The 13,507-nt window shown below is 33.7% G+C and overlaps 2 protein-coding genes across 2 annotated transcripts; one reads left to right on the top strand and one right to left on the bottom strand.

The window, feature by feature from the left end:
- Positions 1-2,393: 2,393 nt before the first annotated feature.
- LOC140015784 (uncharacterized) lies at positions 2,394-4,307 on the bottom strand. Its single transcript, XM_072068602.1, has 3 exons — positions 4,071-4,307; positions 3,111-3,115; positions 2,394-2,964 (listed from the first exon to the last, which is right to left on the bottom strand). Exons 1-3 carry the CDS (start codon positions 4,305-4,307, stop codon positions 2,394-2,396), a joined length of 813 nt encoding a protein of 270 aa, XP_071924703.1.
- Positions 4,308-10,356: 6,049 nt separating this feature from the next.
- On the top strand, positions 10,357-13,043 carry LOC113714377 (uncharacterized). The gene is made up of 2 exons (XM_027238186.2): positions 10,357-11,854; positions 12,508-13,043. Exons 1-2 carry the CDS (start codon positions 10,487-10,489, stop codon positions 12,823-12,825), a joined length of 1,686 nt encoding a protein of 561 aa, XP_027093987.1. The 5' UTR covers positions 10,357-10,486; the 3' UTR covers positions 12,826-13,043.
- The last annotated feature ends 464 nt before the right edge of the window (positions 13,044-13,507 follow it).

The following is a 13,507-nucleotide window of genomic DNA, read 5'->3' as shown; positions in this document are numbered from 1 at the left end:
AAAATATAATATCTGTCTAATAATAGTTTGAAATATGATAGAATGTGTATATTATTCAAGAACTGTCTTTTTTCGGAAGATAGATCCAGAAAAAATAATAGAAATTTATATTAGAAAATGAATGATATATGAATAAAAATGAATGTAATTGAATTTTGTTAAAATGAAATACTTATAAATATTATGCATTCGATTTGATAATCTTGCATGAAGGTACGAACACTCTTTACACCAATCAACTTTTAGTACGAAAGTCAAAATTGATGATTTAATTAATTCTATTGAATTTTGTGAAGTGCGTACTACAAATGAAAATGCACGATCTTTGGATGAATTAATTCGTTAGTTGAATAACCTATCACCATTTTCCTGAGAATTAAGTACGTATGAAATTCAAAATTAGTGTATTTTTTTACATAGTTTATAAATAGCATTATAAAAAATAAATATATATATTAAGAAATTCTACCTTCCTTTGTAATTCTCTGAGATAAGAAACATCACAACCAAATACGAATCGTGCATTTCTGTCTTGTAAATTAAGATGCATGTTCCCACTGGAATCTCTAATTTATATGTTAACATTATACCTGTTTGATAAATAAAATGTTATATACAATACAGAAAAATACGTTGAAATTAAAGATACATGAAATTAATTATCTAACAACAGTGTCGATCACATCATTACAATGCATATACACAATTTTTGAAAAATGACTTTTACATAGTTGTCCACAATTTTTACATAGCTCATAGAACATGCTTTCTATGTTAATGCTTTGAATTTAAGCAACTATTTGAAAATATTTAACCTAGTAAGAATGAAAGAATGTATAGGTTATGATTATAAATTTAAAAAAATTTGTGCAGTAATTAAATTAAATAGAGTAAGTTTATCGTAGGCATGATTGTATATTCAAATATCCATATTCTCTTTGAATTTGCTATCAATAATGCTTGTGATGTTATAAAATTGTTTGATCTCAACCATGTAACTAACATTCGAGCACATGTATCATTTTCAAACCTACAAGTTTTTGAAATACATGTTGATAAGAGTATGAAACAATATTAATAGTTTGAGTTAGTGTTGCTGATGGAACTCACCAACTGCGCAGGTATCGAGCAAAATCTAAATTGTGATTGATATACAATTTGCTAGCTTTAATTGTACAAAGTGATGGTCGTACATAGTATGATTATATTCGCTAAAAAACTATTCAAATTATAGAGTATAAGTAAAAGCATTTGATTTACCTCTGAAATTGCGTACGTAAATACCATATGCTAGTAAAATATTATTTTTTGTAGTAGACTGATATAACCGTTCACCATTATCATTAGAAAATTTATCCCACAATATAAATCGAGCTACTGTCAAACTGTGTTAACAAAATTTTGCTATGTGCTAATCTAAGTTCTCTAAAAATAGAAAAATTTTAAAGAAGTCGGGAATTGTTAACTAACCTTTTGTCAATCAATAACATCTCTCGACCAATTTTGTTATTAGTAGAAATCTGATAGTATGCGCCAATAGATACAACTAAACCAATCACATCTGCAATAAATAAAAAATTTTAATTAATAACATTTGAAATGCAAAAATTTAATAAAAATGATATTAATTGTAAGGATGTACCTATCAATTGCAAATCATTATTCATGTATTGTTCTATATGTTTCAATTTGACCAAATTGAACTTGAAACGGGAGATGGTTGCACAATCATCTAAAATCTTCACTATTTTTGTATCATTTTCAAATGACAACTAGTACTGATGTAGTGCAATCCGGTACTTGGTATCTACTGGGATTACATCTATATTCTGGAACAAATATATCTTACCTTCACGGAGGTATTCTCCAAAAATATTAAGCATACTACTGCCTCTTATTATTCCTTGCATGACAAATTTCTGATAATTTTTTCAAAAATTAGTAAATATTAAAACTCAACATAATTAGTAAGGTATGATTTGAATGATTACCTGATCATTAATAAAAAGTATTTTGATGCACCCTGAACGCTGAAGTACTCCAGATATCGTCATATCAATCAATTTAAATAATCTAACCTTTACATTCCATGTACATCTTTGAAGGTTTAGAGAAATCAAAGGTGTATATCGAATATCTGTAAATATTAAATAACATACTGATTAATTATTTAAAAACTATAGTTGACACAGAAAGTAAAATAAAATGTAAATGTTAAAGATAAATATGAAAGTGTCATTTATTCACAATACATAAAATATAAAGGCAATACAAGACAAATTTTTATTATAAACTGAGATGTATAATTTATGAAAGATTCTCAAAAACCTCTCGATATACAATATTCTTTGTGTAATTCCATGAATCACAATCTCTATTAACAATGAGTATTTTCAATCCAGATGGAGAGGTAGCACGGGAAAGAGCAACATAAAGTTGACCATGAGAAAAAACAGGTTCAAGAAGGTAAACGCCAACTTGCTTAATATTTGACACTGACTTTTGTTAATAGTCATTGCAAATGCTACTTTCACTAGAAATTGCCTCCTTTTAATTGGGAAAAGAGCGCGTATACTCTGAGGTGTTAAAGAGATTCGAGGTATCGGTACTAAATCTCCAATATTGGATCCCGTTATAACTTCTGCTTCGCTAACTTTATCTCCCAATCTGGTAATGATAAGTCGCGTTCCATTGCAAAGACCCTCCAACTGATTAAGATTTCTCAAAAGAATTATGGGTGCTCCTTTTTTCAATTCCAAATGATGATTTGGAAGTCCAGGAAAATTCAATGAGTTCAGAACTTCAGGAGGATTCATGTTTTCAACAATATCTCCTTCGGTGGCACAAAAAGTATCATCACTCATGTATGCACGAAATTGATCGGGAAGCATTGACATCAACCTATCATTTAATTTATCAACATCACAATTTTTTAGAGCCAAAATAGCACGTTCTCTGAGATAACTGCTATCATTATATGAATTTCTCAAATTAGAATAGACAGAATCTACTAATGTTGTAAAAGATTCACTGTCATTTTTTATGAGAAATTGAGATGGTATCTGTATCCAATTTGCTTTCCTAAATTCTGTAAGTGAAATTTCTCGTACCTTTCCTTCACCAACAGACAACAATCAATTTGCAAACCATGTTAATTGTCAACGCAAAGTTTGAGAAAGATTCGAACCCATCACCCGCATATTTGTTTTGAGATATAACACTGTGCAGTGATTCCAAATAGGAGATTCTTTTATGGTGGCTGATACCATTGCTTCTCTCCTACTCTTGGCAACAATGGGTAATGTTTGTTGGAAATCACTACTAAGAATAAATAATTTTCCTCCAAAAATCTGATTTTCAGAATGATTATCATCAAATCTCAAAATAGCATTTAATGTCTGATCAATAGCTACAAATCCATATCGATGTGCTATTGGAATTTCATCCCAAATAATTAGAGATGCCTCTCTAATTAGTTTGGCTAAATCAGAATTTTTATTAATCGAACAACTAGATAATTCATCCAAATTAATGGAAATTTTAAATTGCGAATGTGTTGTTTTTCCACCAGGCAACAGTATTGCCGCAATGCCTGATGATGCAGCAGAAAGAACAATTTTTCGCTGAGATCTAACTCGAGCAATCAATGTCCTCCATAAGTAAGTCTTACCGCTCCCACCATTTCCATATACAAAAAAAAGTCCTCCACGATTTTGAGTGTATCATTGCATAATAATATTATATACATTTAATTGATCCTCATTTAATCTAGCACACAAATCATCGAACAACTGCTGCTCTGATAGAAAATCATAATCAAGTTCCTTTCTTATCAGCTTATTCATGGAGAACTGAGCATTTTGAAAAGATGGTAATGGCATCGGTGGGAAATCTCGTAAAGAGAAACTGTTTTTATTTAAAATGAGTTAAATTTCAACTAATCCCAAATTTTGTAACTCATCATCACCAATATGAATTTGAAGATTTTTCATGTCCCTTCTGATCTAATAAAGTAAATCATCTGTCATATTTTTCCAGTGACGTTGCCATAGATTGAAAGGGTTACTTACCTTAGAGTGCATAAGCATAGTACAGTACATGCTTCGCAACTTTTTTGCAGATGCCCACATAGATGCTTCAGTCAAAACTTCATTCCACTCGTTATCATCATCAAGAAGACCAAGTGCTGCACATGCTGCTTTAAAATTTGGATGTACAATTCCATTAATGGTACGAATATGTTGAAAGCTCACTTTGAGCTCCACGAATTTTATGAAGTACCATTTGCAAATAATAGCGTTCGCCATAGTAGGGATGTGCGTATGGCAGTCGTCCAATGCACTTACCACTCAATCTAGGGTCCCATTGTCCTATGTTTTGCGTCCAGGTCCACTTACTTGGAAACGCACTTACCACTCAATCTGGGGTCCCATTGTCCTATGTTTTGCGTCCAGGTCCACTTACTTGGAAACTCGACAAACGTCAAATTTCTAGCTGAAACATTATTTGTATTTGTTTCGAACCATTTGGTCAACATGGTGCCCTGTATATTTTCATGATCAAGAACATCATAAAGATGATCATCATCGTTGAAAATCACGAATTGATGATCTGGAAGATGATACTACAATCTAATCACAGACGGATACTACCTTTGCATTTCAAAATCAAATATCTTCCAACATGATTCAATTGGTGATAAATATCGATAATCGAGATATTGTTTAATCTCATCAACACTTCTATAACGATGATACCCACCTTTATTTGAGTGTAAAACACTATTCTCGATCTGTACTTTTGCTCTATCAACCATTTTATTCATATATTTGTACAGATATTTAGTGATCTCTGGTCGTGCGACTTTAGTCACGTTGATGTGGCCATCAAATATAACAATTAAATGTGAAATCATTGATGATCACCCTCTTAGATGGATCATCTTGACGCCTGTATGACACAAATCCATCTTCATCGATCGTAGTTTCATTACAGAATTTTTTTGGATAGTGTTTAGAACACTTTCCATTCATCATACATGGAGCGTTTGGATAAGCATCACCACAGGGTCCATGTAACATACACCTAATAACCGTATCATAAGCAAGTGGATCAGCATCTTTATCTGGTATTTCAGCACAAATGATGTCGTCAATTTGTTCTAGAGTAAGTGGTTTATCATTTGAAATTAATGTCAGAGTGATATAAGTATGTGACAAACCATGTGCAGGTATTTGTTCAATATATACAGAGATGTTCAAATTTGTTCTTTAGTATATTCAATTGCAGGTATTTCGGAATGCTAGAGACATTCAGAGTGATATGAGTATGTGGCATATCTCTAGCATTCGGAAATACCTGTACATATGGATTGATCTCATCTAACATATTCTGTAATCCCTCAACTACGGATGCATCAACTGCAATTGAATTGCCATCATGACTATTTAGAAGATTCATACGATTTTGTAACTCATTATCAGTTTAAAAAATATACAGTTGTATGAATCTATCTAATTCTCCAACAGATGGTAGGAGAGATCCAATTAAATGATAATTTTCTCCGCTAATTCGAAATGAATACGATCCAACAGAATTTACTACTAAATGATCTATTTTGCCTCCCATAGATGTAAATCCAAATAGAGAGTTCAACAATCGACTCTTTTCCTTCAAATTAGGAGTAGCAAGGACTTGTTCTAGAAGCTGAGGAGTTTCAGGTAGTAAAGGTAAAGTAACGTCTCCATCTTGACAACACAAATTGAATTTCCGAGCTTGTTTTGCACTATTTCTAACTCTTTCTTCCACCCACATTAGAGAATGACATTTCTGACAGATAATCGTTCTTGGACCAAACGTCTACCTTCTTAAGACATGATATAGGCGTCGTCTTGGACCTATTTAATGTAATTGATTGGTAAAATGAGTATTATACATTAGATGCATATAACTATCAATATGTCGACGATGTAATATAAATTTATTATGTCGAAACATTGGAAGCAGTGTTTTGTGTAAAGGGTATTTATTCTATAGGAATCGAAAAAATGAGTAATTGAGAAAATTGAATTGTTGATAATTGATAAATAGGATAACTAATGAAAATGTCAAAATTGATAAATCGAATATGAATTTTAATTTTAAGAAGCTATAGTTACTCGAATCCACGTATATAATTATTCATCATATAAGGTTAGTTAATGGAATTGATACTTAAATATTAAACAATAGTTGATTATTGATAGACTAATAATTTCAATTAAGAGAATCAATATCCAAATTTTTTAATACTTTGAAACTAATATACTAACATTTATTCCCATCTATATTTTACATAATTCACATTTGTCATTATCATTTATATTTACTATACTACTCTATTTTTTTTCCTATTTATAAATTTTGTTTCATTTATTGCTAATCTTAACTATCATCTACAATTTTCACTTTCTATATTCATCGTCACTAATTTTACTTAATCTGTAAGTCTAAAATTTTACATAAAAATAGTGATGGACATCTATTGCTCTGACCATAAAATAAATTTTTATGCTTACTGTTGCGTAAGGAGTTGTTATTGAATCATGAGAAAATGAGTCTTAAATGATAACCTATTACGTAACATTTCACTTCTATATAAAGACGAAAGATAATAACAGCAATAATCAATCGAAAATATTACAATATTGGGAATAATATTTAAAATTGCAATGGAAATGAACTCCCCTGTAAATGAACCATTTCCCTTGATATTCCATAGAGATCTTGTGGTTGTGGAAATCAAAAGTGATAGGACTAAAATGAGTCATCCAGTCTACTCCCAACACAATGTGCCATCCACTCAATTCCACTACCTTCAGATCAATACCAAACTTGTGCTGATTGACTTCCCACCTGACCCTTGGATAGATAGTCTTGCTGGTTACACATGCTCCATTTCGCACAATGATAGAGAAGGGTGGAACCATTCTGTAAAGTATATCTAATGCAATTACCAGTTCACTGTCAATGTAACTATCAGAGCTACCTGTATCCACTGGAATCAATACTTCCTCTCTATCTATACGTCCTGTGATTGTAATGGTTTTTCTTTTGAGAGATTCTGACAATGTGTGTAAAGACATTTCCATAACAGTTCCTGGATTCCTTGTGTGCTCATCCTGTTCCCCAACTGCATCCTCAAATTCTGATTTATTTTCTTCTTCCCCAATGAAGAAGTTTAAGTGTCCCATTTTACACTGATGTCCTGCCCCATATTTCTCCCCACACTTAAAACACAATCCATTGTTCCTCCTGTACTGTATTTCCTGTGCTGAGATCTTTCTGATGGAGCTATTATCTGGAACTGTCTTCCTTGCACTGGAGTACTGGTGTTGGCTAACAGGGGGAATCCTATATAGATTTCCTGTAGTTGTGTTTGGAGGCTAACTTTTATGCATCCCAAACTTGTTTTCCATTGAATTCTTCTGCATTTCTTTCCTTGCCTGTTTTGCAACTGTAGGGAGTATTCCTGTAATTGCGCCATCTCATAGGCAGCAGATAGTTCTGTAGGTTTTAGCATTCTGATTATTGGCTTAATCTCTTCTTTAAGTCCGCTAATAAAGCTTGACACAAAGTAGCCTTCATCTAGTTGGGGATTTGTCATCAACATTAGTGACTTGAGCTCCTCAAATTTTTCCTTGAAAGTCCTCCACTATATCTCTGCAAATTTTATTACAAAACCTCTTGCACAATGATTGCTCAAATTCCTTCCAACTGAGAACTGTCCTTTCCATTTTAAGTCTTTGAAACCACTTATCTGCCTTTCCTTCAAAAAACATTTCAATTACATCTACCTTCTGACTCTCAGGAACTTGATAATTTAGAAAGTACTTATTACATTTTCTTAGCCATTCCTATGGATTCCCCATAAAAAAGAGGTAGCTCAAGTTTTGGAGGATTAGGTACATAGATCCTACCTTCGTCCCTTTTGATGAAGCCTCCATTGCTAGGAGTGTGCAAAATAAAAAATTTCGATTTACCGATCAAATTCGAATTGAATTCGGAATTTCGAATTCGGTAATTCGATAATTCAGAATGAAAATCGGAATTTCGATTTCGAATTGGTCGAATTCGGTAACGAGATTTTTCAAATCGAATATTCCGATTTCGAATTCACAATTCGAAATCGGAATTCGAAATTCCTATTTCGATTTCAAATATGTTTTTCATATATATATATAATATATAATATAACATTTATATTATAATAATAATTTTTGTATTCATGAATTCGGTGAAATCGGAATTCCTATTTCAATTTCAATTTTGTTTTCACACACATATATATAATATTTTTTTACATATATGTAATATAATATTTATATAATAATAATAATTTTTACATTCATGAATTCGGTGAAATCAGAATTTACCGAATTCCTAATTGAATTCGGAATGAATTCGAATTCGGAATTAGTGAATTCGAAATCGAAATCGATCGAAAATTCTGATACCAAAATTTCGAAAAATTCCGATTTTAAAGTTCCGAATTACCGATTTCGATTTCGATTCACACCCCTATCCATTGCTCTCGCCTTCCTTGTTGAGCCTTTGTTGAGGCGGTGGTGTTGGTAGGAGTGGTCTCTCCCTTGCTTCCTCTACAGAACTCTTTTCTCTGTTCATCATCATCTGCAGGAAGGAATTGAATTTCTGCTCTAGTCCAGTCATTGATGCCTCTAGTTTCTCCAACTTCATGTTGGAATTCTCCATTTCAACCCTAATCTCGCTGCCAAAATCAGCTTGAAACTGCTGCTGAGAAGTGTGGAATGCCTCCATAGCCTCTTGCAACCTTGCTTCTTGTTTCTTGACGTGTTCCTCCAACGATTTCAGACGAGTTCTTTTCGCCTTTGGAACTTCCAAGAATCGATTGCTCTGGTACCAAGTTGTCAGGATCTTGGCTGAATCAGATTGGGAATTTGGAGGGAAAGGGAAAAGTTGAAGAAGTGATTTAGGAGAAATGAGAGAGGAGAAAGAGAGAGAGAGTGAAAATTTTTGTTAACAGAATTCTATTATTACATGTTAGATACATTAGCCAATCATAGAGCTTCTTTTTATAGTTTTGGTGCAACCGACTAACTAACTCTTTAAGTAGTACGACACCGTTTCTACAAGATGCATCCTTTAGCTAAAACGACGACGTATCCTCCTTGTTTCCTAACAAGTGGACCCTGAAAGACATGGTGACTTTTGGAGGATAATTTTGTCAAGGAAACTTTGTCTTGATGGATTATTGGTTTGACAATAACACTAATGGTTAATTTTTTGTCTAAAAGTGAAACTAATTCAGACATCAAGTTATTTTTTTACACGGGAAAAATTAATTGGAAAATAAATGTGTGTTACATGTGACGATAATAAATGTGAATACATGCTACATAATAAGTTAAATTTAATTTAAAGAACAATAAATATAAATATGTGTCACATAAGGATAAGTTAGAGATCGATGTATTATAGGTAATAAAGCATACTTTTTTTTTAATACAAAGGAGAGGTAACACCTCTATTGTAAAACGATAACTTACTAACTACAAATGCTTAATCACGACCTTTTCCTACCACTACGCTCTTTACATCTTTCTTTACAAAATAAGAAGACCTAAAAATATTAGTTACTTTTAAATTATCCATCAGTTAACGTATTGTGTCTTTATGGATTATATATTTTAGAATTTTTAAATTGATCAGACATAGAATTTGCCAATATAACTAATCTGTATGCACAACAAGAATTTTGGTTGAAACAATTTATGTCTTTTCTTAAGTTCTACTTTGTCCTCGTTGAAGTTTTTTATAATAAAAAGAAAATCTATCAAAGATAAATTAATACCCCATAATAGCAAGAAATAAACTCTTTTTATCAACTTTGTTTTTGTCATCATGATATATCTAATGGCTAGGCATAGGATTCGAATATTGAATTTGATAGTAAAGAAAACTTCAAGTGATTACAAGAAATAAACCTTAATAAAGAACTTTCACAATTATCTTTTTTTTCATAATTTTTTTAAAACACACATTAATGTAAAAGGTAAGTAGGTATTAATAAATGAGAAAGGCACATTAATGTGTGTGTGTGTGCGTGCGCGCGCGGAGAATTAATATGATTAAAGCATAATCACCACTTTTTGTCAAAGCATAATTACCACATTGGAATCCACATTTTTTGAAAAATATTATTCTACTTTCACCAAAATCATAAAACGCCCTTCACAGACACGTAGAATTCTACTCAGCCATGTGGCAGAATACGTGTTGCATGTTTAACCCTCATATGCTACGTGGGCTCCTAATTCTATTTCCACGTTCAACCAACCGATCCCTCGCAACACTCCCAAGATCCTCGCAAAAGATTAGCTTCCATTAATTCCATCCCCAATTCAGAGATTTTCAAGATCTAATCTAGTGTCCAGAAAAACACAGAAAAAAAAGACCAATAAGAAACATGATGAACATTGTTGCATTATGTCTGGTCTTAACTACACTTGCAACTGCTGGTGTATGGTCTCCAACCCCAGAAAAAGTTAACAACGACAAAGAAGATGTTATATTGAAGGAAGGCCACAGAACTGTGGTAGTTGAGTTTGAGAAAGATGATGGGAATACCAAAGTTTCAATCTCTCCTCAAGAGGCTGTGCATGAGGGTTTTGTTCACAAACCTTCTTCCTCAAGAGTTGATGAAAAGGGCCCTCATGATTCGTCTATAAAAGGGAAGGTTTCTGACTCGGTGGAAAATGTCAAGGAGAATTTGAAGGATGAGCAAGAAGAAGCCGGTGATCCTCATAAGGCAACTCCTAGAGAACTTGTTTGTGATGCTTTGGGCAGGTGTAAGCATAAGATAGCGAGTGCAATTGGGAAAACGAAGGAGATGGTGTCTGAGAATGCCCATGAAGCTGCTGATAAAGTTTATGAAGTTGAAGAAGAAGCCAAGGAGGCTGTGACGGATGCTTATGACAAAGTGAAAGGTACGGTTGAAAGAAAAGCCCACGAGGCTTCTGATAAGGCTCATGAAGCAAAGGAGAGGGCGAAGGATGCTGCAAGAGACAAGGCTCATGAAGTAAAGGAAAGGGTGAAGGATGCAGCGAGTGAAAAGGCTTGTGAAGCGGAGGAGTCGGTGAAGGATGCCGCGACTGGTGCGGCTAGTAAAGTAAACGAAGCAAAGGAAAGGGTGAAGGATGCTGCGAATTTGGTCTCTGGTAAGGCGAAAGAAAAGGTAGCGGAAAAAGTGCATGAAGTTAAAGGAGAAGTGGGAGAAGTGGTTGATACAGCCAAGACCCTCCAAGGAGATGTAGAGGGAAATTTGTCGAAACTAGTGGAGGCTACAAAAGGAAAGGTAAAAGAAGCAGAAGAAAAGGTTGAAGGGATTTCAAAAGAAGGTGAAGAAGTTATAGAAAGGGTTAAGGAGAAGGGAAAGAAAGGTTTGAAAGGAATTCTCCGGCGAGGCCGAGAAGTTGTGTATGGCTTTTTTGGCTATGTTTTTTCACGGGAAAGTTTGGCTTTCGGTATGAGAATATTGCAGTTATTGGGATTGGCAGGTGCATATGGGATGAGTATTTGGGTGACATTTATTTCTAGTTATGTTCTGGCTAGGGCATTGCCCAGGCAGCAGTTTGCTATCTTGCAAAGCAAAATATATCCTGTTTATTTCCAGGCTATGGCTTATGGCGTTGGGTTGGTGTTGGTAGGGCATTTGTTAAGTCGAAGAAAAAGAGTGTCCTCTAGCGCAGGGGACACTTTGCAAGGCTTCAATCTTCTTGCTTCTCTTTTGATGCTTTCGATAAATTTGAAGTACTTGGAGCCTCTTGCGACTAAGGTATGTTTTGATTTCTTTACTCGGATTTCTGATTATTTTTTGGTTTTAATATTGGATTTGGCTAATTTCTAATTTTTTTTTGGTGTAAATAAATGCATGATTATTCACTTTTGCGGTGCTGTCCCAAGTCTAAAGTTCTCATTTTGTGGGCTATGTTTTTAGCGTTGAAAACCTTGAAAAGCAAATTTTTGGGGGTAGTACTACATGGTTGTATGTGACAGGGATACATCATTTCACTCATGAATGTGGTTCTTCTGGGACTGCGACTTGGGCCTAACCAAAATTTTGGAGGTCTTTAATTATCCATTTGGACTTGGTGCTGCATTGTTCAATGATGTATTGATCAGTTATGTATGAAATTTTAAAATCCACTGATCGATTTTCGAATCTCAAATGTTACAGTCATCAATCGGTCAATAATATTCATGAACCAAATGATTAGACAAGTGAACTTTGATATGTAGCACATAGATTCCTGTCTCAATTTCAAGAATCCTATTCCTTATGTGCAAGGTAGGGATCCTTAATCCTTGCAGGAGAAACAACGGTCTTATTTTGCGATGCCATTTTATTGTAGATTGATTAGTACAAGCTTAGGGTTAATCAAAGACAATTTTGTAGCTCTACTAATATTCACTTTGAACTAATTGCAGGTTATGTTTGAGAGGATGAAATTGGAGAAAGAAGAAGGTAGAGGAGTCGAGAGCTCTAAAGAAGAACAGTCCGACGGAGTGGTTGATTCAATAACCGAGCCATCGTCTGTTAAAGCATCAAGCACCGCAACTAAGACTTGTCCATCATCCTCTACTCCTCATGAAAGCCCAGAAGCTGCAGCTTCACAATGTGAGATAGTCAGATTGAGTGAGGCACTGAGGAAGTTGAATACAATTTCATCCTTCCTCAATGTCTTGACTCTAATGGCCCTCACTTGGCACCTTGTACATTTGGGACAGCTGCTTTCACGCATCTAGTTGATAAGAATGCCGATACAATGTGTTGGTTCTTGTTGTATAACTTTATCGTAGTTGTAGCCTTGTATGGATGGTCTACGTTTTGCTATAGGATTTACTTGGGGTAGCTGATTGATTTGTTAGAATTTGTGAAGCATGAAAATTTTCTTGCAAAAGGAACCAACTTATGGTAATGTATGTTGTGTAGTGTCTGTATGATATTTAATCATTTTGATCCAGTTGCATCAAATTCTTATAGTTACATTTCATGCATGAATCAATTAAAGAACCTTAGGTTGGCTAAGGAGGTCTTGGTCTGAGAATTTAATTAAAGAGCCTTAGTTGGCTGAGGAGGTCTTGGTCTTGGTTCTGATAGTTAAGATTGAAGTCCTAGAAATTAGGGATTCTGGGTTTAAATCCTCGTCTTAAGTTTCATCCTTTCCTTGTTAGGAAATTTTTTTTTTTTTTTCAAAAAATGTCTTCTTGGTGTGGTAGGTAACTTGTTTGTAAAGCCTTGTTAAAGTGATGAAGATAATTTTGTTATCATGTATGATAGTGATTAATGGTTCATCTCATTGATATGAAAATTAAGTGATACGTCTAAAATTTTAAGGGTGTTGAGTGATATTATTATGAATTTTAGAGGAGGTATTTAAATTATTTCTAATCAAAAGGATAGAAAGTTTACAAGTTTAGAGGGCAA

This window comes from Coffea arabica, chromosome 10c (genome assembly GCF_036785885.1).
Source record: "Coffea arabica cultivar ET-39 chromosome 10c, Coffea Arabica ET-39 HiFi, whole genome shotgun sequence".
Taxonomy (NCBI): domain Eukaryota; kingdom Viridiplantae; phylum Streptophyta; class Magnoliopsida; order Gentianales; family Rubiaceae; genus Coffea; species Coffea arabica.
The sequence above is the reverse complement of the archived record's forward strand: the minus strand, read 5'-3'. Positions and strand labels throughout refer to the sequence as shown.

Excerpts from the sequence above, each read along its gene's own strand:
- LOC113714377 (XM_027238186.2), top strand. The coding sequence starts at position 10,487 with ATGATGAACATTGTTGCATTATGTCTGGTCTTAACTACACTTGCAACT. Across the intron at positions 11,855-12,507 it reads TGGAGCCTCTTGCGACTAAG|GTTATGTTTGAGAGGATGAA; the intron begins GTATGTTTTGAT and ends AACTAATTGCAG.
- LOC140015784 (XM_072068602.1), bottom strand. The coding sequence starts at position 4,307 with ATGGCGAACGCTATTATTTGCAAATGGTACTTCATAAAATTCGTGGAG.